General features: G+C 36.2%; 2 protein-coding genes and 1 long non-coding RNA gene across 4 annotated transcripts; all 3 read left to right on the top strand.

Annotated features, from left to right (window-relative positions):
* Nucleotides 1–1,290: 1,290 nt before the first annotated feature.
* Nucleotides 1,291–1,773, top strand: LOC107688389 (cilia- and flagella-associated protein 44-like; the record flags this gene model as incomplete). Its single annotated transcript, XM_016486047.1, has 3 exons — nucleotides 1,291–1,416; nucleotides 1,516–1,646; nucleotides 1,737–1,773. Coding segments are annotated over exons 1-3 (294 nt in total), but the record flags the coding sequence as incomplete, so codon positions are not given.
* A 1,246-nt stretch (nucleotides 1,774–3,019) lies between these two features.
* Nucleotides 3,020–3,958, top strand: LOC107688415 (uncharacterized). The gene is made up of 3 exons (XR_001634232.1): nucleotides 3,020–3,241; nucleotides 3,364–3,565; nucleotides 3,772–3,958. It is a non-coding gene; the product is annotated as an uncharacterized LOC107688415 (long non-coding RNA).
* Nucleotides 3,959–11,377: 7,419 nt separating this feature from the next.
* Nucleotides 11,378–20,834, top strand: LOC107688362 (trafficking kinesin-binding protein 1-like). 2 transcript variants are annotated; one of them, XM_016486010.1, is made up of 15 exons: nucleotides 11,378–11,584; nucleotides 12,735–12,811; nucleotides 13,371–13,487; nucleotides 13,764–13,861; nucleotides 14,135–14,243; nucleotides 14,983–15,061; nucleotides 15,154–15,284; nucleotides 15,380–15,454; nucleotides 15,582–15,719; nucleotides 16,874–16,950; nucleotides 17,078–17,284; nucleotides 17,789–18,042; nucleotides 18,943–19,230; nucleotides 19,723–19,843; nucleotides 19,918–20,834. In XM_016486010.1, exons 1-15 carry the CDS (start codon nucleotides 11,521–11,523, stop codon nucleotides 20,687–20,689), a joined length of 2,607 nt encoding a protein of 868 aa, XP_016341496.1. In that variant the 5' UTR covers nucleotides 11,378–11,520; the 3' UTR covers nucleotides 20,690–20,834. The 2 variants fall into 2 exon arrangements, with proteins under 2 accessions (XP_016341496.1, XP_016341497.1); XM_016486011.1 differs by having other exon boundaries at nucleotides 19,741–19,843.
* Nucleotides 20,835–21,801: the final 967 nt, after the last annotated feature.

Below are 21,801 nucleotides of genomic sequence, written 5' to 3' on the forward strand. Positions count from 1 at the left end.
TGATGCAGTGAGCAGTTTAGCACCGGTTAATGATTTAATGCACGAGCACTGCTGTAGTTTATATAACAACACTCTCCAACAGCAGAATGGTACTTTTATTTCTTTTAAGTCTAATTCCTAGTGATATTACAATGACATCTTAGTTTTGCCGGCAATATATATAGTTTGTGATTGCATTTCCTAAAGATATGTCCAGACGTGCAGTCTACCAATAACATTAGAGCGACAGCAGTAAGAACGCCCACAAGCGTCTTCACAGCAGAGTCTAGCGACATACAGCAAAAAAGTCTCTGGCAGTGTGAACGGGGCTTATTTGTGTGACCCGACCCCCCAGTGGGCTACAGAGGTACTGCACAAGGGATGTAAATTTCTTTTTTTATATAATAATTTTTAAAAATATTTTATACAAAACATTCTAAATTTATTTTGATATAACTATTTATTTCTGATTAGGTATCTTAATAATTGTGTTACATTATAGATAACACGGTGGTAATATTATTTTTACCATAGTTGCATAGTTGCATTGTAAATAAAAATGATTTCATATTTGTTTTTTTATTTGTTTGTTTGTTTACATAAATATATGTAAATAATGCTAAAATAAATTATGTCTTGTTTTCTCATGATCACAACATAAAAAATTATACTTGAGGTAAGAACATATTTATCTTAAGAAAACAGTCCCATTTACAAGGTGTTTAACGTTTAAACACTTAACCAATTAAATATGGGATAAACAAATATCACATAATACAATATTAAAAATATGGAAAAGTAAATAAAAATATTAAATATAAAAAACATAGATTTCACGTAATGTTAAGATCTGTTAAGAAACTCTCACTGTTCTTGATTTTAATTAAAATAAATCCAGATAAAAAGTAATGCTTCCTTGCTATTCATTATTTATTATTCAATATATATAACATTATATATATTTTGACCTATATTTAACTGATTTAAGTATTTACAAATAATTCTTAATCAGTTATGGGACTGTGACTTCTATTTTCTAAATATGAATAAATTGTGATCTCAATAAAAGTAATTTTAATCTATAATCATGAGAAAGCAAGACGAAAACAATATTTTGTTTTAATTAATCGCAAAAACAAGGGAAAAAAATGTATCCATTGTACCATAGGGCTTCAAAAACACCAGTAAATCATGAGTACATAATAACCGAATTTCCATTTTTATTATCATGCATAGACGGTGCTTGTTTATTTAGCATAAGTGTGTGTGTGCAGCATAGAAACAGCTGAACAGAAGCTAGAGCTGGACCGCATGCATAAGGAAGCAGAACAGAGGAAACAGGAATGGCGTAAGAAACTGGCGGAACTGCAGAGTCAATTTCAAGCTTTACTGGAGCAGAACCAGAGCCTTCCTGAACACATCCGCCTCCATCGCTCGGTTTATAGATCTCACACACCTCCTCGCTCACTCACCTATTTCAGTGTAATGATTACATAGACACAATGATCTAACATAATATTTGATGGGTGTTTGTAGGAGTTTGAACTGGACCTGAGCTTCCGCGAGAAAACTGAAAGACAGACAGAAGAGAGAGTGATGGAGGTCAGGAAAGAACTGGCCTGGGAGGAGGAGAAACACAGCATCGGCCTTAACAAGCTACAGACCATGTACTACACTTCCATCCAGAGCCATGTTTTCTCCATTCTTATACTGTTACATGTTTTTTTTCTTCTCAGTTCCACTTACTGCTTTTTTAGACATCCTAAGACTCCAAGGGAAGGAGAAAACAATCGCAGCCACTTTTCAGGCCTCACTCCACAACAAGTTTGAGGAATTCCTCACCAGAGTGTTTAAGAAAAAGATAAAGTGTACAAAGAAGAAAGAAACACATGGACGTGACGGTGAGCTGCAAGTGTTCTATGTATCTCACTGAGTGAAACTCGCATAACCTGTCTAAAAGTCACATTTCACTACAAAACTAATAAAAAGAAGTCATATTTTGCATAAAGTAAATGTATCTGAACCCTTGGATTTTTGTTGTTGTTGCCAATTTACCATTATTTTCAATATAATTAAGCAATTTTTATTACTGTCTGATAATAATTCTTCCTATTATTTTTTTTGAATGATTGCAGTTATTACAAAATTATTAATTTTTAAGAGGCTTTATTTCAATTAATAAAATGTTTGTAATAATTTTAGTCAAGTTTTTGTTAATTCAAATGTAATATTTGTTTTGTTTCTCCTTCCATCAGGCGGTGATGTGACAGAGGAGGAAGATGACAGCGATGAAGACTCTGATGAAGAATCAGACGGGGATAATGAGGAGGATTATGATGACTCTGAGACTGGAGCTCCCCTGGATGACAGTGTGTGCCCACCAAGTAAGATCAACCTGCTCCCCAGAGAGCAAATCTATCTTGTTTGCACCCTGTTGTTCACTTGTGCATTGTATTTAATATATAACATATATTACATTATATCCACTACCATTCAAAAGTTTGGGGTCAGTAAAATTGGCATCAGATTTTTCTTTAAATTAATACTTTTATTCAGCAAGGACACATTAAACTGCTCAAAAGTGACAGTAAAGACATTTATAATGTTACAAAAGATTTATATTTAAAAAAAATAAATAAATGTAATCAAAGAATATATCACCGTTTATACAAAAATATTAAACAGCACAACTGTTTTCAACATTGATAATAATAATAAATGTTTCTAAAGCACCATATCAGCATATTAGAATGATTTCTGAAGGATCACATGAAAATGGCTGCTAAAAATTATAGTTCTTTAAAATGATTAATGATATTGTATTTTTACTCTATTTTTAAACAAATAAATGCAGACTTTCAGAAACATTAAAAATATATGTATATAAATGATGTAATATATAATATAGGTCCTGTGTGTTTCAGGCTGTGATCCTGAGCTTTTTGAGAACACACTGAGGTTGTGTGAACATCGTCTGCATGTGGAGGAGCAGCTGCAAGAGGAGATAAAAATTGTTGACAGTTTAAAGAAGGAGTGTGACACACTGATCAAGAAAATTTGAGAAATAGTTCTTTCCACTCCTCTCTCCTTTCTTTCTGTTGTTTCTTTTTCAACAGAATAGCCTAAAGCATGTTTGTTTTTGTAGGAGAAGATTTTGCAGAACAATCGTAAAGCAGCAGAGGGCGATCTGGAGCTTATTAACCGAGAAAAGCAGCAGAAGCTGAATGAAGTGAATGTGGTGGTGCCACTCAGACTGCATCAGGTGTGAACATAATTACATGTACTTGCTGATTATCTTATGTGTTAAAGTGCTAAAGTGTTAAATCTGCTAAAGTGTAATTTACATCCAATATCAAGTCTCTCTCTCCTTCGCCATTGGAACAGATTGAATATGTGAATAAAGGTCTATTACCGGGTAAGCTTGACTCAGCATTGGTCCTGAACACAGCTGATCTACAACGTCTGCAGAAGCGTATTAAAGAGCTGCAGCAGGAGAAGATTGAACAGCGAGAGCTCTATAAACACGCAAAGCAGCAACACGTGCAGCTCACACATGACCTTAAAGATATGGAGGCCAGAATAAAGGGTCAGACATCTACATACATGATGACAATTTCAAATCACACACTTGCTGCTAGTTGTAAAATGCAGTTGTAAATTGTACTATGAATTCTTACTTATAATGTTTTTTTTTTCACAAACTGAGGAATGAGAAAAAATATATTATATTTCCTTAAACTTGAGGTGCTAGTTTCAGGAATAAAGTGTTACATTAAATACATTTCTTTGCAGAGTCGGAAGTACATTGCGAGCAGCTGATGCTTAAGAAGTTCGGAAAGCTGGTTGACCTAGAAGTTCTGCAGACTCTGTCAGGCAACAGGAGGGTAGAGGAGATGAGACAGAAGATCAGAGAACAGGATGCCAAATACACAAAGGAGCTCAAACACTGGGAGGTACACCCAGGGCCGTACTTAGCTGACGCGGGGCCCGGTGCAAGGTAGGGAGCGGGGCCCCTCCTCAGTCCGTTAGCCGTGGGGCCCCCTCAAGCGCGGGGCCCGGTGCGACCGCACCAGTTGCACCCCCCTAAGGACGGCCCTGGGTACACCGACACTTACATTACCTTTGCCTTACACTACTGTTCAAAAAAATTTTTTTTTTAATGCTTTTTGAAAAAACAATATTGTGAAATATTATTATTATACAATTATCAGCCAATGATAATATTATTAGCCTTATTATTAAAATAACTGTTTTCTATTTTAATATATATTAAAATGCAATGTATTCCTGTGATGGCAAAGCTGAATTTTCAGCATCATTACTCCAGTCTTCAGTGTCACATGATCCTTCAGAAATCATTCTAATATGCTGATTTGATGCTAAAGAAACATTTATTATCACTGTTGATTTTTTTTTTTCAGTTTTCATAGATTTTTCTGGATTCAGTGAATTTAAAGTTCAAAAGAACTGCATTTATTTGAAATAGAAATCTTGTGTAATATTATAAATGCCTTTACTCTAATTTTACTCTACTTGATCAATTTAATACTTGCTGAATAAAAGTATTAAATTCTTAGCAGACTTAATATGTGAATAATGGTCTATTGTCATTATGCATATATTTAGTTTGAATTAAAATATTTAGAAAAATCTTACCTTAAACTTTGAACAGTAGTATATGTAATGAACCAATTATTATGGTTAAATTTGACAATCTAGAGCAATTGTTCATGGTTATGTGTGTGTGTACCAGGCAAAAGAGTCACTGACTGAAATCACGAAACAGAACACAGAGAGACTACGTAAAATGAACAGCCTGCTCAGTCAGAAAAAAGCACTGGATGAACAACTCAATGCCAGACAGTGGAAGACGGTATTCAGTTCTTCACATATTTGTTGTTGCTAAAGCCAACATCTGACATGATTTAGTTTACTCAATTTCAGTTCAGATTCATCTTGAATCGCTACAGTATTGACAAATGAAGCAGTAGCAGCACCTGCAGCTGTGAATGTTTATGCAGGACACCTCTCAGACATTCAAAATGTGTGTGTGTTTGTTTAAGGTGGGTCAGTTCCGAGGCCATCTGGTTGAAAAACGGGAACTGCAGAGGCTGCAGCAGCTGGTTGCGGCTCAAGCACAGGACATCGAGGCTCTCACTGATGAGATCCGTGCTCTTTCATGCAAAGACAGCCATGTTCTCCCTCCTCTTGAACCTGTCCTGCCTCCCATTCCCACCCTGCCCCACAGACACACAATAAGCAATTCTGTTTTGCACAGGAAACTCAACCTCAGCAGCAAAGCTGTGAAATAGATCCACACACACACTTTTACCATAAGTGCAAAATCAGCATGTTAGCATTCAGACCTCAAGCTATCAATCTGTACCTGTAGACATGTACGACAGACTAAATATGCAATTGTCTAACTGTAATAATTTTTTTTTGGTGATTTTAATGTGTAATGTGTCTCCTTCCTCTTAGACTGACCTTTTCAGAAATTGCTGCATAACCAATTTTGATTTTATCATCTTAATCTGGCAAGTTTCAAATCTAGAATGTCACAACCAAATCGTAAAAATATTAATAAAAACATGAGCAGTTAACATGTGACAACATTTTGCTGTAGCTTGAAATGCTATATCTAAAAGATTTACTTAAACTCTATTTACATTCATTATATATGCACTTTTTGTGAAATCATATTAAATGAGAGACTCCATGGAATATTTGTACTTATAACACCACAGATCTACTTAAGTAAACGAAAGAAAAAGATAAGGCGTAAAAAGGTGAGCAAATGTGAAACGTTAACATCAAGAATAATATTAAAAGAAATACTGAGTACATCATCTAAAAATATAAGCAGATTGTCTGGCATTAAAATTTTGTTGACATTTCCAAATATACCTTCTCCTGTTTTCTAGTATCAATGAATGAACACTAAATCTACAGAAAATAAGGAAAGCTATAAAACATATCGCAGTACACGTGTACAGTGAAGCTGTGTGACATTCTTGTGCTGTTTTGACGTGTGACGTCACGGGCGTTGCGGCTCTATCAGATTGAGAATGAAGGGAGGCGATACAGGAGGAGAGGATGATTTATAGGATGAGCGAAATACTAAACATACACTAAGAGGAGCTAAGAAGTAAGGTTGAATGGTTTGGGAGATTCGACGCCTGCTGTTTTAGGCATTTGTAACAATCCCGGTAGTAATCCGACAATCTAGTCTTTAGAGACAAAAGCAAATGTGTAGCCTTTGCTTTATTGTTGTCGTGACTAACGCCGTTGACTTGAAGAAATCAGTTCATGTATGTTGCGCGTTTCATCCGGACTACGATAAACGTTTTATACGGTTTCCACACTGACTGGAGTTACCTTACTTGTAAGTAAGCAGATTCTTTTATCTAGACAGTATCACAGTCATGATATTATCGTGTTGGATAATATCCATTAGTAGCTACAAGGTGGACTATAATGAAATGCAGATATTCATTTTTAATACTTTTTTATACATATTGTAATACAGTTTGTTAACGCAAGGTACTGCAGAAGATACGGAGGAACGTCATGACGACACCTGCGTAGATGCGCACATTACAAAAACAAACCACGTGATCTCATGTTTTACAATTAACCTATACAATCTATGCAATTAACACAATGAACGGGGCGTGAGTGTTGTCTGTTTTTTTATTTCTTTGCACAAAGATCTAATAAGTATACAATATTTTATATAATTCTTTATGAAAGATGATTGCGTTTCATTCCACGTGGTTTGTGTGATCTGCGCTAAATGTCAGAACAGCATGTTAAAACAAATAGCATCTTTGTCATTTTTAATGTTGATTTAGGTCAATGGTTTTCAAACTTTTTGATGCCAAAGGCCCCATATGGACTGCATCGTTTTTCTGTTAGATTAACCTCCTTGCTGCACATGGTGGTCGTTTTCTCAAACATAATAAGCCTTAATACCTGGCTGCAACAATTCCAAACGGTTTGGGGTTATTGATGAAATCATTCATTAGCAAGATCCTTAGATCACACCAATACTGAATCAGGCAGGATACTGAAACAGGATATACTTTTGTTTTTTATGTTTTATAATCTTCAATCTCATTTGTCTGCATTGTTTAAAGGGGGCCAAAGCTGGACATGTTCTAGTATCTCATTGAGAAGCTGCCAAGCTGGACGAGTCCAGTTCTGAGTGCTCGAGAACAGACCCTACAGAAGCCGTACACCTTGGACCCATCCCGGAAGAGCAGTATGTAGGCGAAGGAACCGAGAAACCAGTGCCTCTAGCGCCACACGCCCGCTACAGGGACGCAGAAACAATCACAGGTCAGAACGTGTGTGACTGTGTGTTGTTTCATTACAGGCTGCACAAGATGTACTAGTGTTGATGTTCACATCTCTGTCTCTCTCTCTCTCTGATATAGATGTTTGTAACAGCACAGAGCTCCCTGAGGTGGAGATCATCAGTCTGCTGGAGGAGCAGTTGCCAGTCTACAGGCTGAGGGCAGACTGTGTGTACGGCTATGAGAACGACGATTGGATCCACACACCTCTCATCTCACCCGACACATGCATAGACCTCACCTCTGAGCAGATTGAGGAAACCCTCAACTACTTTTGTGAGTGAAAGAGGCTTGTTATCATGATAAAGATTTATTACCACTAACAGGTTTCTGTGCATCTTAAAAAGGTCTCAAAAAGTCTTAATTCACCCTTCCACTTTTTTTTTTAATTTTAAGAAAACAAACTTTAAAGAAACATTTCTTGTACAATTAAAAATGCATTGTTAAAAATCAAAATGATAATTTCGTAGTACAGCTGGCAGAGGAAAGCTGCACTAGTTTGTGCTACTGGAGCTAAATAATTGCTAGAGTTACTGGTTGTCTGCAGATTCCTCTACCTTTTATCTGGTGGAGTGAGTTGTGATCTAATATTTGAGTTAAGATAATAAAACCTTTTTTCCTGGCCATATAATATGATAGTGCTGATTTTTCCAGTTTTTAAAGACCTAGATGTAACAGAATATGTTGCGAAGATATATCAAGGTCATTGTGAAAAATGAACTGTGTTGTCACTGACATGGCTCAGCCAGTAGATGGTGCTGGTTTCTTCTGTTTCCTGCACTGGTTTTGTGAGTGAGATAGAGTTTAAAATAAAGTGATCTGATGTAAAGCTACAGCTGATTGCAGCCCATGTATTGTAAGCAATATTTTCTCAGCTGCGTGAACTGGAAATAAAAAAAAAGCCATTATTGTGACTTGTGAACTGTACTGTAAGTTAAAACATAAATATTAGAACAAATGTTACATAATATTGTAAAAGTGTTTATAGTGAAAGATAAGCTACCATTCAAAAGTTTGGGGTCAGTAGGAATTTTAAATGTTTTTAAGGAAGTCTCTTATGCTCACCACTAGGGATGTAACGATTAACCGCGAGCCGGTTGAAAATCGATTCAAATATGTGACAATTCAAATCGGTTGAGATGCTAAACAAATCGCGATTCATTTAGGGGTAGGAGTTTATATGAATCCATGTCTGAGGGGAACTGTCTTTAGAAAAGTTTAGATGGTATTTTTTCTTTTCATCTTGACTCTGTATAATGCATATTAAAGTTCATAAGTGCAGCGCTGCTTTGTTTACAGCGGAAACCAAGGAAACGCTTTAAGCGCCACCTGCTGGCTGAGAGTGAATCTGCATCTCATTCAGCTCGTCTGCTGTTTCTGTTTCATGCGGATATTTTTATGTATAGTTTCACAAAACTGAAGTCAAACCATTCTGTTTTTGCTTCAAATTTCGAAATTATACAATCCAATTTAGATTAAAGACTACTCGTGTTGCATGTATGCAGCGTCTTTTTTTGGATCATGATTAAAATGCAGTGGTTGCCTCTAATTTTAAATGGAAAGAGCACAGAGAAAGCCTTTTGTTTATATGAAGAGATTTATTTTATTTGTGTGACTTATTTATTTGATTTGGGGCTTGTTTTAAAATTTCAATTTAGTTTTGTTATTTACATTTACATTATATTTAAATTTTGTCATTTAGCAGACGCTTTTATCTAAAGCAACTTACAAATGAGGACAATAGAAGCAATCAAAACCAACAAAAGAGCAGTAATATGGAAGTGCTATATTAGTATATTATTATATTATTATAGTGTTATATTTCAATTTCACAAAGAAATGTGCAGCATTTTGTCCAAGCAATAATTAAAGGACACATTTAATTTCTAATTTGTCTTAAATCTCATTTTGTAAAAAAATGTAAAATTGTGAATCGAATCGAATCGTGAAATCAAAATAGTGAATCGAATCGAATCGTGAGTTGAGTGAATTGTTACATCCCTACTCACCACAGTTGCATTTTTTCAATCAAAAATAAAGTGAAACAGTAATAGTGTGAAATATTATTAAAATTTAAAATAACTGTTTTCTGTTTGAATACATTTTAAAGTGTAATTTATTCCTGTGGTTGCAAAACTGAATTTTCAGCAGTCATTACTCTAGTCTTCAGTGTCACGTGATCCTTCAGAAATCATTCTAATATGCTGATTTGCTGCTCGAGAAACATTTTTCATTATTGTCAATTTTGAAAACATCTGTGCTGTTTAATATTTTTGTGGAAATGGTGATAGATTTTTTTTTCTTTGTTTGAAGAATAGAAAGATCAAACGAACAACATTTCCATTACAAAGTCTTTACTGTCACTTAAATAAAGTTAATGCATCCTTAAAGTTAATTAAGAAAAAATAAAGTATTCATTTAAAAAAAAATATTACTGACCCCAAGCTGTTGAACAATTAACAACAAATTGATCTATTATTTATTTGCACTGACCTTGTAAAAAAGTTGTCTGACTTGTAAACAATGACCCATTTTGATTAGCATTCTGAGAATTTATCTAATGAACCTTTTTGCAGCCTTTATTTTTTTACAGTGGTTCTAGTTACATAACTAGATCTCCCCTCTGGTGTATCAGACATGTCGGAGTGTCTGACGCACATGCATCGACTTGCACGATTCTAAAGTTTCTCTGATTGGCTGCTGCATGTGCCAGTGTGAAAGAGCAATAATAAGTCGTTTATTTTACACTCATTCACTTACTCTTTAGAATAAATACCACCAATAGTTTGTTTATAAATAAAGTTCACACCAATAAGAAAGACACAGTAATTGTATTGTTGTGTAAGATGTGAAGTGAATTTCAACACTTAATTTAAATGATAAATGTTCAATTGGATATTTGTGTACAGCTCTTGACTCAAGCCCATCTGAATAGATCCTACTGAGTCATGTTTACTGTCTGAATCATGGCTTATATCAGCTTTCTGTGCAGACAGAATATACTGACAACGACATAAAGAATGATAATGTAATAATTAGTTCATTTTCTTTTTCTGATGGACTCTGCAATGATATTATATTTCAGTTATCTTTATTTTCTTCTTAAATGGAAAAACAATTGATATCTGCACTTAATCCTAGAGAGAATACTATGGTGGTTTCTGTTGTTCAGTACCTTTTGAATTCTTCTTTTTAAGGAAGTATTTCTATGGAATAGTATAGACTTACAGAGAGATGTTCTGGTCAAGCTCAGGCACGTAAACCTATTTACAAATAATTTACACAATGCCAAGACAATGATCAAGATGCCTAAGAGCAAATAAACAACTAAAATTAACTAGTGAGGGATTGACAGTTAGGTTATTTGAAAATGAAATTTTTTTATGTTTCATATTTTGAACATTTTTCTAGTCAATTTTTAAATCGTCTTTTTAAATTTGTATATTATCATACTAAAAAAAAGTAGCCAGTTACAATAATATTTGTGTCACTTTTGATCAATGTAATGCATCCTTGCTCAATAAAAGTATTAATTTCTTTAAAAAATATAGATAAAAAAATAATTTATTGTTACTAAATAACTCTGTGTTCATTTTAATTGTCATATTGTGGTAAGAGAAAACAAACTCATGATTTCCACCTTTACAAATTATAAGTTTAATATTTTATTGGATAATCTTATGCTAATCATGGATAATATTGCATAGTCATATGACAGGGGCATGAAAACACATTGCATAGTATGAATGTCCCACTAGTTAACACATTAGTTTATAGTCTAGTGTGTAACCTTTAGATTTGACCTTGTGATGTCAACATTACCATCATATCCCACTCCCCCCCACCACCTCACCACCACCACAACCTCTCTCTCTCTCTCTCTCTCTCTCTCTCTCTCTCTCTCTCTCTCTCTCTCTCTCTCTCTCTCTCTCTCTCTCTCTCTCTCTCTCTCTCTCTCTCTCTCTCTCTCTCTCTCTCTCTCTCTGTCTCCTTCCCTCCCACCGTCTCTCCCTCTCTCGCTGTCTCTCATCGTAGTGTTAAATATAGTCACTCTTCTCTTGTTGCTGTAACTGACCACACTCTCAGCATCACTCAATAGCATTACGGGAGGAAGGAAGTGTAGTGCTCAGGTTTGGTTTAGTCTGGTCCTCTCCTCTCTGCTGAGTGGAGAGGGAGTGAAAGGATGCACAAGATCATGGGAGCAGAAGACTTTGAGCTGGAGTGGTGCTATGAGCAGTATGCCGATGGTAAAGTGATGTGTGTGTGTGTTTGTGGTTCATGTACTTTTAGTGTCTCCTTGAGTGGTTTCTGCATTGATTTCTCATTATCAGGGGTGTTTTTGTAGATTTTGAGGTGTTTCATTTGTGTGTTTTGGGCTACTTTTATCTATAAGTTATTTGGATGAGATTCAGAAGTGCTTTAAAGCTAAACATTCTCCTTTTTACTCTCTTTGTCCTTTTTGAGTGTAGCCTGAGGCCTCTGGATGGCTTTGTGCATGCGTGTGTGTGTGTGTGTGTGTGTGTGTGTGTGTGTGTATGAGAGAGGACAGCATGCTTGACTTATTGTTTGCTCAGTCTAGGGTCATTTCCTTTTCTGACAGTATGTCCTCATAAAACTTTTCTTTCTCTTTCTCATAACCAGTCTGTAAGCATTTAATATTTTTACAGTCAATGTCCCGAGGCTGTGCTCTAAATTTAGATGCACAATCCTCATTAAAGCAGTTTAGGAACTCAGCAGGAGCAGGCATAAAGTTCAGTCTTTGTCTTTTGAAGAAGACTTTACTGCATATTCAGTTTTGTATATTGAAGTTAAGCTTCTATTTTATAATATCCTTCTAACAAAAGTAGTTTCTCTTGCCCACATCCTTGTACACTGAATTTAGTATCAAATGTTTCATTAAAAGGATGTCAGAAAGTTTATATTTTTATATTTTATCTCTTATATATTTTACTTTTTATTTTTGTGTATACTTTTGTGTGTGTGTGTGTGTGTGTGTGTGTGAATGTATGAGCTTGTGATATAACAGTAATTGTGGCTGATCTGATTCTGGCTGACTGTGGATGGAGTTGCTGGGTAACAGCACCATGTAAACAGTTGCCGGGGCAATCATGCATGGTTTGTCATTGATGTTATTGTTAGCGCGTGATGGTGCGCGGTCAGCAAGCCAGTTTCTATGTAAACTCACATTAGATTTCTGTAAGCTTGAGAGTTTTTAATGTCAGGATAATTTTTAGGTCAGGTATAACATAATATTATATACAATATAATAATTTTAGGTCAGGTCTATGTAAGAGTTTTTCCACATTGTACTGAACTCTTTTTGGATGTTTTTAGGTTCAGGTGAAATTGTTTAAGCAGGTCTGATGTACTCAAGTGCTTTTTCGGTCTGTGTTTCAGTGCTATGTGCTGAGCGAGTGGGCCAGATGACTAAGACCTACAATGACATCGACGCTGTCACAAGACTTCTGGAGGAGGTGAAGTTTAAAAAGAAATTATGTGCATTTATTATGATTCTAGAGTTTGGGGTCAGTAAGAATAAAAAAAAATAATAATAAATTAATGCTTTTATTCAGCAAGGATGCATTAAATTGATTAAAAGAGTCAGTAAAGACATTTATAATGTTACAAAAATCTATTCTAAGTGTTGTTCTTTTGAACTTTCAACTCATCTATGAAACCTGAAAAAAAAGAATCACGGTTTTCACAAAAAAAATTTTTGCAGCACATAATGAGAAATTATAATAATAAATGAGCATCAAATCAGCATATTAGAATGATTTCTGAAGGATCTTGTATTACCGATGATTGGAGAAAGTTCAGCTTTGCCATCACAGGAATAAATTACATTTGAAAATATATTGAAATAGAAAACATTTTTTAAAACTGTAATAATATTTCACAATATTACTGTTTTTACTATATTTTTGATTAAATAAATGCAGCCTTGGTGAATATAAGAGGCTTAAAAAAATCTTACCAACCCTAAATGTTAGAACTGTAGTGTATTAGCAAATCTTTTCCTCGACTCTACAGAAAGAGCGGGATTTGGAGCTCTCTGCCCACATCGGTCAGTCCATCCTGAAGAAGAACTGTGTTCTGTCAGAGCAGAACGAATACCTGGAGGAACAAGTGGGCACCATCAGGGAGGAGGTACATGAACAGATTGATTACAATGTTCAGATGAAAGTGTCAAATGGTCTTTCTGGTGGGAATTCACTAAAAATGAGTTGCTCCTGCTGAAATCCTGTGTGCAAAAATGTTGCAATTCCTTAGTGAATTCAGCCTCAGTTTTCAGAAGTTTTTTTATGGCTTTTATTTTTTAAGTCTGTCAAACTGTTAGTAAGTATATGGGTAATGGTAATTAGCAATGAAGCGTGAGCAATGAATGAATTCTTGTTTACATTTTGTTTATTTTATTGTACACAGGTGGCTCAGCTGCACCATGAGTTGAATCTAAAAGACGAGCTCCTGCAGTTCTACACTAATGCAGTGGAGGAGAGTGAAGAGGGGTCTGGATCGCCCACGTCAGTCCACTGTTTTATAACACTGTCCTCTTTTATCTGTCGCTCAAGGCCGGTGGAGCTGGTTCTGTTGGCTTCAGTTAGGATATTTAAGTGCTTTTCAGCTGTAGTTTAATTTATAATGCACAACCATTTTCAACAACCTCAACACTTGTTATTTCTGTTGAATCAGACAGAAGGTCTCTGATGAAAATAAAGTAAGCAGAATTGTAATATTTCAACGTGCCCATATTAGGGCTGATTTCTTATTCATACAGTCTTTTGTTTCGGGATCAGGAGTCAACAGGGAAGGGCAGGAGTTTCTGCCAGAAGCGGTTCCTCTCTGGACATTCTGCAGCAGAAACTTCGAGACCTGGAGGAGGAAAATCTCTCTCTCAGATCAGAGGTACATGCACATGCCAAAGCAAACAATAAATAAATACATATATATTTATAAACGCATTACCATTCAGAAGTTTGCAGTGGGTAAGATTATTTTAGAAAACAATAATTTCTTTGATGGAACAGACATTTCAGAAGAACAGCTTTTACTTGAAATAGAAATCTTTTATAACATTATGAATGTCTTTACTGCCTCTCTTGATTAATTTAATGGGTCCTTGCTGAATAAAAGTATTAATTTAGCTAAAAATGAATTAACCCAAACTTTGGAATGGCAGTGTATATATAAATATGAGGAACATCAGCTCATTCAATTCAATAAAGCAAAAGAGGAAAGACATTTTGGCCAGTAGCAATGTATATGCCACTGGCCAATTTCCATGTGTGAATAGAAAAAAATATTGATTTCTATTGTGCGTGCATGCGTGCCGTGATCACAATATCTTACAGAATATCTATGACCTCTGTTAGTCAGAGTCATTCTGAATTCACAGTGAACAACCAGCAAATGGTCGAGCAAATAAATATATGTTATGCTTATGGATGGTATTTCATGTTTCTGGAAGTTTACTGATTCCACCATACAAAGATTGCAATCTTTTTGCTTTTTTTTTTTAAATGTCCCATCTTGATTTGATGTATTTAGAAAACAGTTGATTGAATGTTCTTAGAAATTACACAGAACAGATAAAATAAGACACACTTGATCTTTAAGTAGTACCAGTCTCTCTTTCTGTCCCTAGGCGAGTCAGCTGAAGTCTGAGACAGAGTCATATGAGGAGAAGGAACAGCAGCTGGTGAATGACTGCGTCAGAGAGCTGAGTGAGTGATGCTTTGTTTAGGGCTTAGGTGGCGGTGTAGAGCTCTATATTTTGACTAAACAAAAAATAAGTCCACCCTTTCTCCTCATACAGGGCAGTCCAGCATCCAGATCTCCAGTATAGCAGAAGAACTGGCCAAAAAAACAGAAGACGCCTCTCGCCAGCAGGAGGAAATCACACACCTTCTCTCTCAGATAGTGGACCTGCAGAAAAAAGCCAAAACTGTGAGAATCCTTTCGTCTTTCACTTTATTGGTGAATGAATTGTAAATACATGAGATAAATATGTGCTAAGATTTATGTGTGTATGTTTTTGACAGTTTGCTGTTGAGAATGAAGAACTTTCTCAGCACCTTACGGCAGCTAAAGATGCTCAAAGACAGCTTACATCTGAGGTACTTTATTTCAGACATAATAAACAATATTCCACATATTTAATCTTACAAAAACATACCTTCATAATATATTCATTCATTCTGTGTAAATGTTATTAACAATTGTTGGTTCCTCACACATACACAGCTGCAGGAACTGGAGGAGAAATACTCAGAGTGCATTGAAATACTCCATGAGGCTCAAGAGGAGCTCAAGAACCTACGGAACCGCAGTGTGTCCGCAGGAACTCCTCGACGGTATCACCCTCTGGGACTTTTTCCCATGGTGAACGCGCGCACACACACACACACACACACACACACACACACACAGACAGTTATATAACTCATGCATTCAATAGCAGTCAATTTGCATTGCTGTTCAAAATTTTGGGGTCAGTAGGATTTAAAAAAATATATATATACGTTATTCAAAGTATATAAGTGATAGACTTTTACATTGTTACAAAACATTTCAAATTGAACTTTCTATTCATCAAAGAATCACAGTTTCCACAATAATATGAAGCAGCACAACTGTTTTCAACATTGATAATAAAAATAATTGTTTCTTGAGCACCAGATCAGCATATTAAAATGATTTCTGTCGGATCATGTGACACTGAAGACTGGAGTAATGGCTGCTGAAAATTCATTAACCACTTCTTTTAAATTGTAATATTATTTCACAATAAAAGTGTTTTTAATGCATTTTAGTCTAATAAATACAGCCTCCAAAAACATTTAAAAAAATCTTATTGACACCAGACTTTTGAATGGCAGTGTACTTGAAGCTATATAAATAAAAACATTATCAAGTCCTAACCGGTTTGGTATTGACATTTACTTGTAAATGTACTTTTTGGCCCTGTCAATTTGTATTATACACAAATACCTAATTTATTGAAAATTATAATAGTACAAAATATAATTTCCCTGATTCTAAGGTATTTTACACATTGAAAGAGGCTGAGAGGGGAACAATCCCAAAATAGAAAAATTGGGGCAAATTTAATCCTTCTAAACTGTCTGAAAATAACGTAAATTCTAAAATATCATTTAAAATGTATAATTACTTATATATAATTGTGTGATTTTTTTTTTTTTATATATCATTCAAGGAGACAGAAAAGTTCCCCAAATTGAATAATCACCCATATGTATGTGTGTACCTACTTAACCATATTTTGGAGACATAATCGTACTCCAAATTGAGCTAAATCTGACAAAATTTCAGTTTTGAGAATGTCCTCATTGGTAAAAACGTTATAAAGTAAATAAAGTTTTTTTTTTTTAACTGTAAAAATGCAGAAAGTCTTTTTAGGTTTAGAGTGTGGGTTAGATTACAGTGTTTATAACAAACTGTATATAAAAAAATAGAGGTCTATAAAATGTCCCCATGTTGATAGCCAAGTAAGCGTGTGTGCATATGTGTTTTAGGACTCCCTGGCTGCTGAAATTGAGGGAACCATGAGGAAGGAATTGAGTCTGGAGAATCCTGATAATGAAGAACAGAGGTTTGAAATTTTCCTCTCTTTTTTTACTTTCCATCACACAGCACATTTTCTTTTATTGTCATAATCTGAATTAGTTCAATCTCGATTTATCTTTGCATTCAGAAACAAAATGTGCTTTTGTCTCAAGGGTTCGTCATAAGCGTGTGTTTGAGACTGTGAAGAACATCAACCAGTCTGTCAGACAGCGATCTGCTAATTCTGCTACCAACATCCCTGGATCCAATCAGACGCTCTCCTCCCTTAGCTCCACCCTCTCTGACAGCAATGGCAACAATGCAGCGCCTGATAACCGTACACAGAGCATGCTCCAGGAGACCGGCTCCTCAGATGCTGCGTGAGTCTGTTATATCTCTATGTTTACAGAGGCTGTAAGAAAAATAACTTTAAATTGACCTTTAGGTTACTTAAAATATTCATGGGACTGAAAGGCCACTGGTTCTGGCACACTTGAATTTGAGTTTGAGCGTCATTCTCAGGAATCCATGGCATTTGTACTAGAAGATTTCAGGGAATTTTTAAATGTAATTATTATTTTATTTTAAAAGGTCAGTGCTGAATTTCAAGTCATATTTTTTCACCTACACTTATTTCAGCTCATTACAATTGTTACAATACAATTCATTGTTTGAAATGTTTCTTTGAGTAGACATTTTTTTTTAAATCATACATTTAAGAATAAAATAATTAAAATTTTGCATTACACAATAAACAAAGTCAAAGCTATGAAATAATGTGACTAATTTCCGCATCCCTTTAAATTAAATTAAACAAATGCCACAGTTTCCTGAGAATGACCCTTGTTTTCAGTCATACGACTTACCTTGTTCTCTGACTGCAGTGTGGATGGCCCTGAGAAGCTATCTGGCTCTGAGGAGCTCAAACTTGCTCTGAGGCGACTGTCTTTGCGACGGCAGAACTGTCTGAGTGAGCGTCTCTTCTTTGAGGGGGAACGAGAGAGGCGTAATCGGGAGCCAGCAGACAGTGCAGATTACTCAAACAGGCTGGTGCACAGCGAGAGCATCATGTCCCTGGGTGCTTGGGCCAGTCGGCCCTATCTTCCCGACAAGCTCCAGATTGTCAAACCTCTGGAAGGTGACCGAAATACCCAAAATATCTATCCTAAGACATTCCTGCGTTACAGTTCCAGGCCACGTCCACCCACTATGATACTTTTCAATTCACTGTGGGGGCTAATGCATCCCCGCAAACACTCATACTTTAGAGAGTCCTGCTCCTGGATACATTTACACTAGTGATCAGGTTATGACAAAGTTTTGAAAATGGATAAATGTAAAGGAATAGCTCACCAAAAAGTCAAAATTTTGTCATCTAGCCCTTTAATTCTAAACAAATGCTAATTTTGAAGGAAACACTCCCTCCACTGTATCACTTGGCTGATGCAAATTATTTAGCATATGTTGTTACTGTTATGCATATTCATATATACTATAAAGGCTCTTTAATATGAGGAAAAAGGCAGGACTTTATTTGTGTTTTATGTACACTAAACCATGAATGTGAGATGTGAAAGAGTCCGATCAGTCATATATTCTAGTGATGTGATGTAATATACAAGAAGTAGTGACTGAAATACAAAGTTTGTTGTGAAGTTCTTGGGGGAAGAAGTTCTGTTTTGTATTTTATTAACGCCACCTAATGGACAATGGGTGTAAAATGAATATTTTCACTTTTGTCTGTCTTATTCTTCAGTCTTCAATATATTCTGTTTCTGTATTTCTCGTACTTTCTTGTATTTTTTTTCACCTCTCATTTTGGTTAAATTCTGTTCTGCACTTTCATTTAGTATATCTTCAATAAAGTCACTTCATCTTATTCTGTTTGATATTCTCATTCTTTCTTTCTTTTGTTTTTCATTATCACATCATTGCACCATTGTTAATATGTGTGTTTTCACACTGACCTGGGTAAATAAGGTTATATAATCACACAGTTCTTCTTCTCAGCATCCCTCATGTTTTCTTCTTTTCCTAGGCTCGGCTACACTTCAGCACTGGCAGCAGTTGGCTCAGCCTAATCTGGGTGGTATCCTGGATGCTCGACCTGGTGTGGTCCCGAAAGGCTTCCGTCCCTTGGAGCTGGAACTGGAGGAAGTATATCACTATGCTGACTATGAGGAAGATGAACCCGGAGAGCAGTACTTCCAGAACCTTCCCACCACAACCACATCCAATCCCAGTGTCCCTCCTGCCCATAGCCTCGCCCCCTCAGCCTCCCCGTCACCATGTCTCAGCACAGGTCACGCTTCCATAGACTTCTCAAGTAAGTCAACCAGTTTTGTGTCCTATACTCAAAATTTTGAATGTGATGCAAAGATTGATATTATAATAATGCTAAGAAAACTTTCCCATTGTTCCAGGCAAACAATTTCCTATAAATTAACCTTACAAATGTATTGTTATTATTTTAAAACCATTTATTTGGTAAATATTTATTTAGATAAAATGAATTAAACTGCATATTTGCTGTGACTAGTTCTTATATGACAATTTATGACATTAGTAGCTCAATTAAATACAAAATGAATTTATTTAAAAATACATCAAAATGTATTTGCCCATTGTCCCAGGCTAACAAATTTAGAATTTCAAGTTTACAAATTTCTCAAATCAATATTTCAAATACATGTATTTGGCAAGTTGCCAAAAATATTATATTTTATTTATTATTTCATACACTTTTTTTTCATAAATTTCATAAATTATTATTTAGATAAAAATAAATAAACTCTGAATTTGTTTTGACTACTCTCAGCTCTTGGATCTTTTCCAGTGTATTTCCCAGGGAAATGCATGGCTCATACAAGTTCAACCTACACCTTCACCACCTGCAAAATCCTCCATCCATCTGATGAGCTTACAAGGGTGACACCCAGGTAATGCACTGTCCTGTAACTCAGACAATAACGGATTAGCCAATCAGCACATCATTTTCTGCTTTTCTGTCCAGTTTAAACCCCGTCCCCACTTCGTCCTGTGTGATGTCAAGCAGTCTGCGCTCGACACCTGCCGCCACGCCGTGTACTCCTCGGCGAATGAGTCTGTCCCAGTCTCAGTCTTTCACCAACCTGCGGGACTCCACCAAAACCTTCAGCACATCTTTGGGCCTTGTGCGCCTCTTGCAGGAGAGAGGCATCTCTGCTGCAGTGTACCAGCCTCACAGCTGGGACAGAGGAAGCGGAGGAGTTCTCTTCTCCACTTCAGTTCTTCCTCCTCCCGACCAGAATCGTCCCACCACTCTGCCTAATTCCCCCACCCGCTGCACTCCCAGCCCCAGTTCGGCCGTTTCTGATGTAGATACCGCCACACCTTTCTCTTTTAAGAGCCCGTCCTATGAAAACTTTTTGGCTTCCAAGCCAGCAAGGTCCATTTTGAAGGAGGTGGCGGGGGTGTCTGGGGCTCAGGCTAAAGACTGTGAGAGCCAAACCGATGTCAGTATGTATAATCTCAATTTAGTTGATAAGCTGAAAAGGTTGGGGTTGGCAAGCCCTGGGGCTTCTGGGGCAACAGGGGGAGGGATTCCGAGGCCAAGCCCACTTATAGGTCCTCTGGGTGGGCTTCGGAGGGCAGGGTCCCCCTTTAGTCCACTGAACGAAGGTATGAGGAGGAATCGGAGCTATCCTGCTATGGTTGGTGCCAGCATGGCAATGAAGGGGCCCGGCCCTCAAGGGGACGAAATGCTACTGGCTCCTAAACTACCCAAGCAAACAAGTCTCAAATAATGAGTTATACATAATAATAAATCACACAATCAGTGGATTGTTCCTCACTAACTTACTAACACAGAATTCAAAATGTAACTTGTAAAAAACATACAGTAAAAACACACTTAAAGTGATAATTCACCAGAAAATTCTGTCATTTACTCAAACTCATGTTGTTCCAAACCTGTATGACTTTACAGAAGACAGTATTTTGAAGAATATTTCAAAATGACTGGACCCCACTGACTTTCATTGGATGGCCAAAAAAACAAAACAAAACACTGAGACATTTTTCAAAATATCTCTTGCACTTCACAGAAGAAAGTAAATCATACTGAATTTTATTTTGTGTGTGTTCAGCAGAGGAAACAAATGCATACAGGTCTGGAACAACATAAGAGCGAGTAAATGAGAGAATTTTCATTTTTATCCTTATGAAAACACGTATACATATGTAGATGGAAGTTTAAAGTGTTATTTTAATTCAGGCTGATCTGTCTTTTTGTTCTCTCATCAACTCCCTGATTTGCCCTGTACAATCTAATGTGATGTGTATCCTGTACAGATGGTGCTGATTGTATGTAACCTTTGACCTCACTTTGACTTCCCACTGCACATGCAGGAAGGAATAAATCATCAAAAACCAAATGAACTGGTCACATGTACTCTCTATGAATTAAAACTACGTTCAGTTATCACAATTGACGTGTAGTTTTCGAGCTGAGGGCATTTCCAGGGTATATGAAAGTGTATTGATCTGGGATCAATGGTGTTCTGTTCCTGCTTTCAGCAACTTTAAAAATGTATTTTCCCCAGTTGCCTGCTGGTTTTGAAGGGTGGCATTTGAGGCTGATGTATTAATGCTGGCAGAGCATGTGTAGCACAGTTTTAATCACCCACCTTGACCAACTCTCTTTTCCTCCATTACTCTGTCTTTATCTGTCTGTCTATACCTTTTTTAGAAGACAAATCTTTAATAATGAAGTGACAATTGTAGCTTTTCATTTGATGAGTGGTTGAATGAATTGAGGGTTGGCAAAATGGATAGACTGATTTCAAAAAGTGCTGCTGTCTTGCTGGTTTTCTATGATAAAAATGCGAGTGCCTGTATTTTAGTCACCTGTCACGTC

The sequence above is a fragment of the Sinocyclocheilus anshuiensis genome, unplaced genomic scaffold (assembly GCF_001515605.1).
Source record: "Sinocyclocheilus anshuiensis isolate Anshui unplaced genomic scaffold, SAMN03320099.WGS_v1.1 scaffold209, whole genome shotgun sequence".
Taxonomy (NCBI): Eukaryota; Metazoa; Chordata; class Actinopteri; order Cypriniformes; family Cyprinidae; genus Sinocyclocheilus; species Sinocyclocheilus anshuiensis.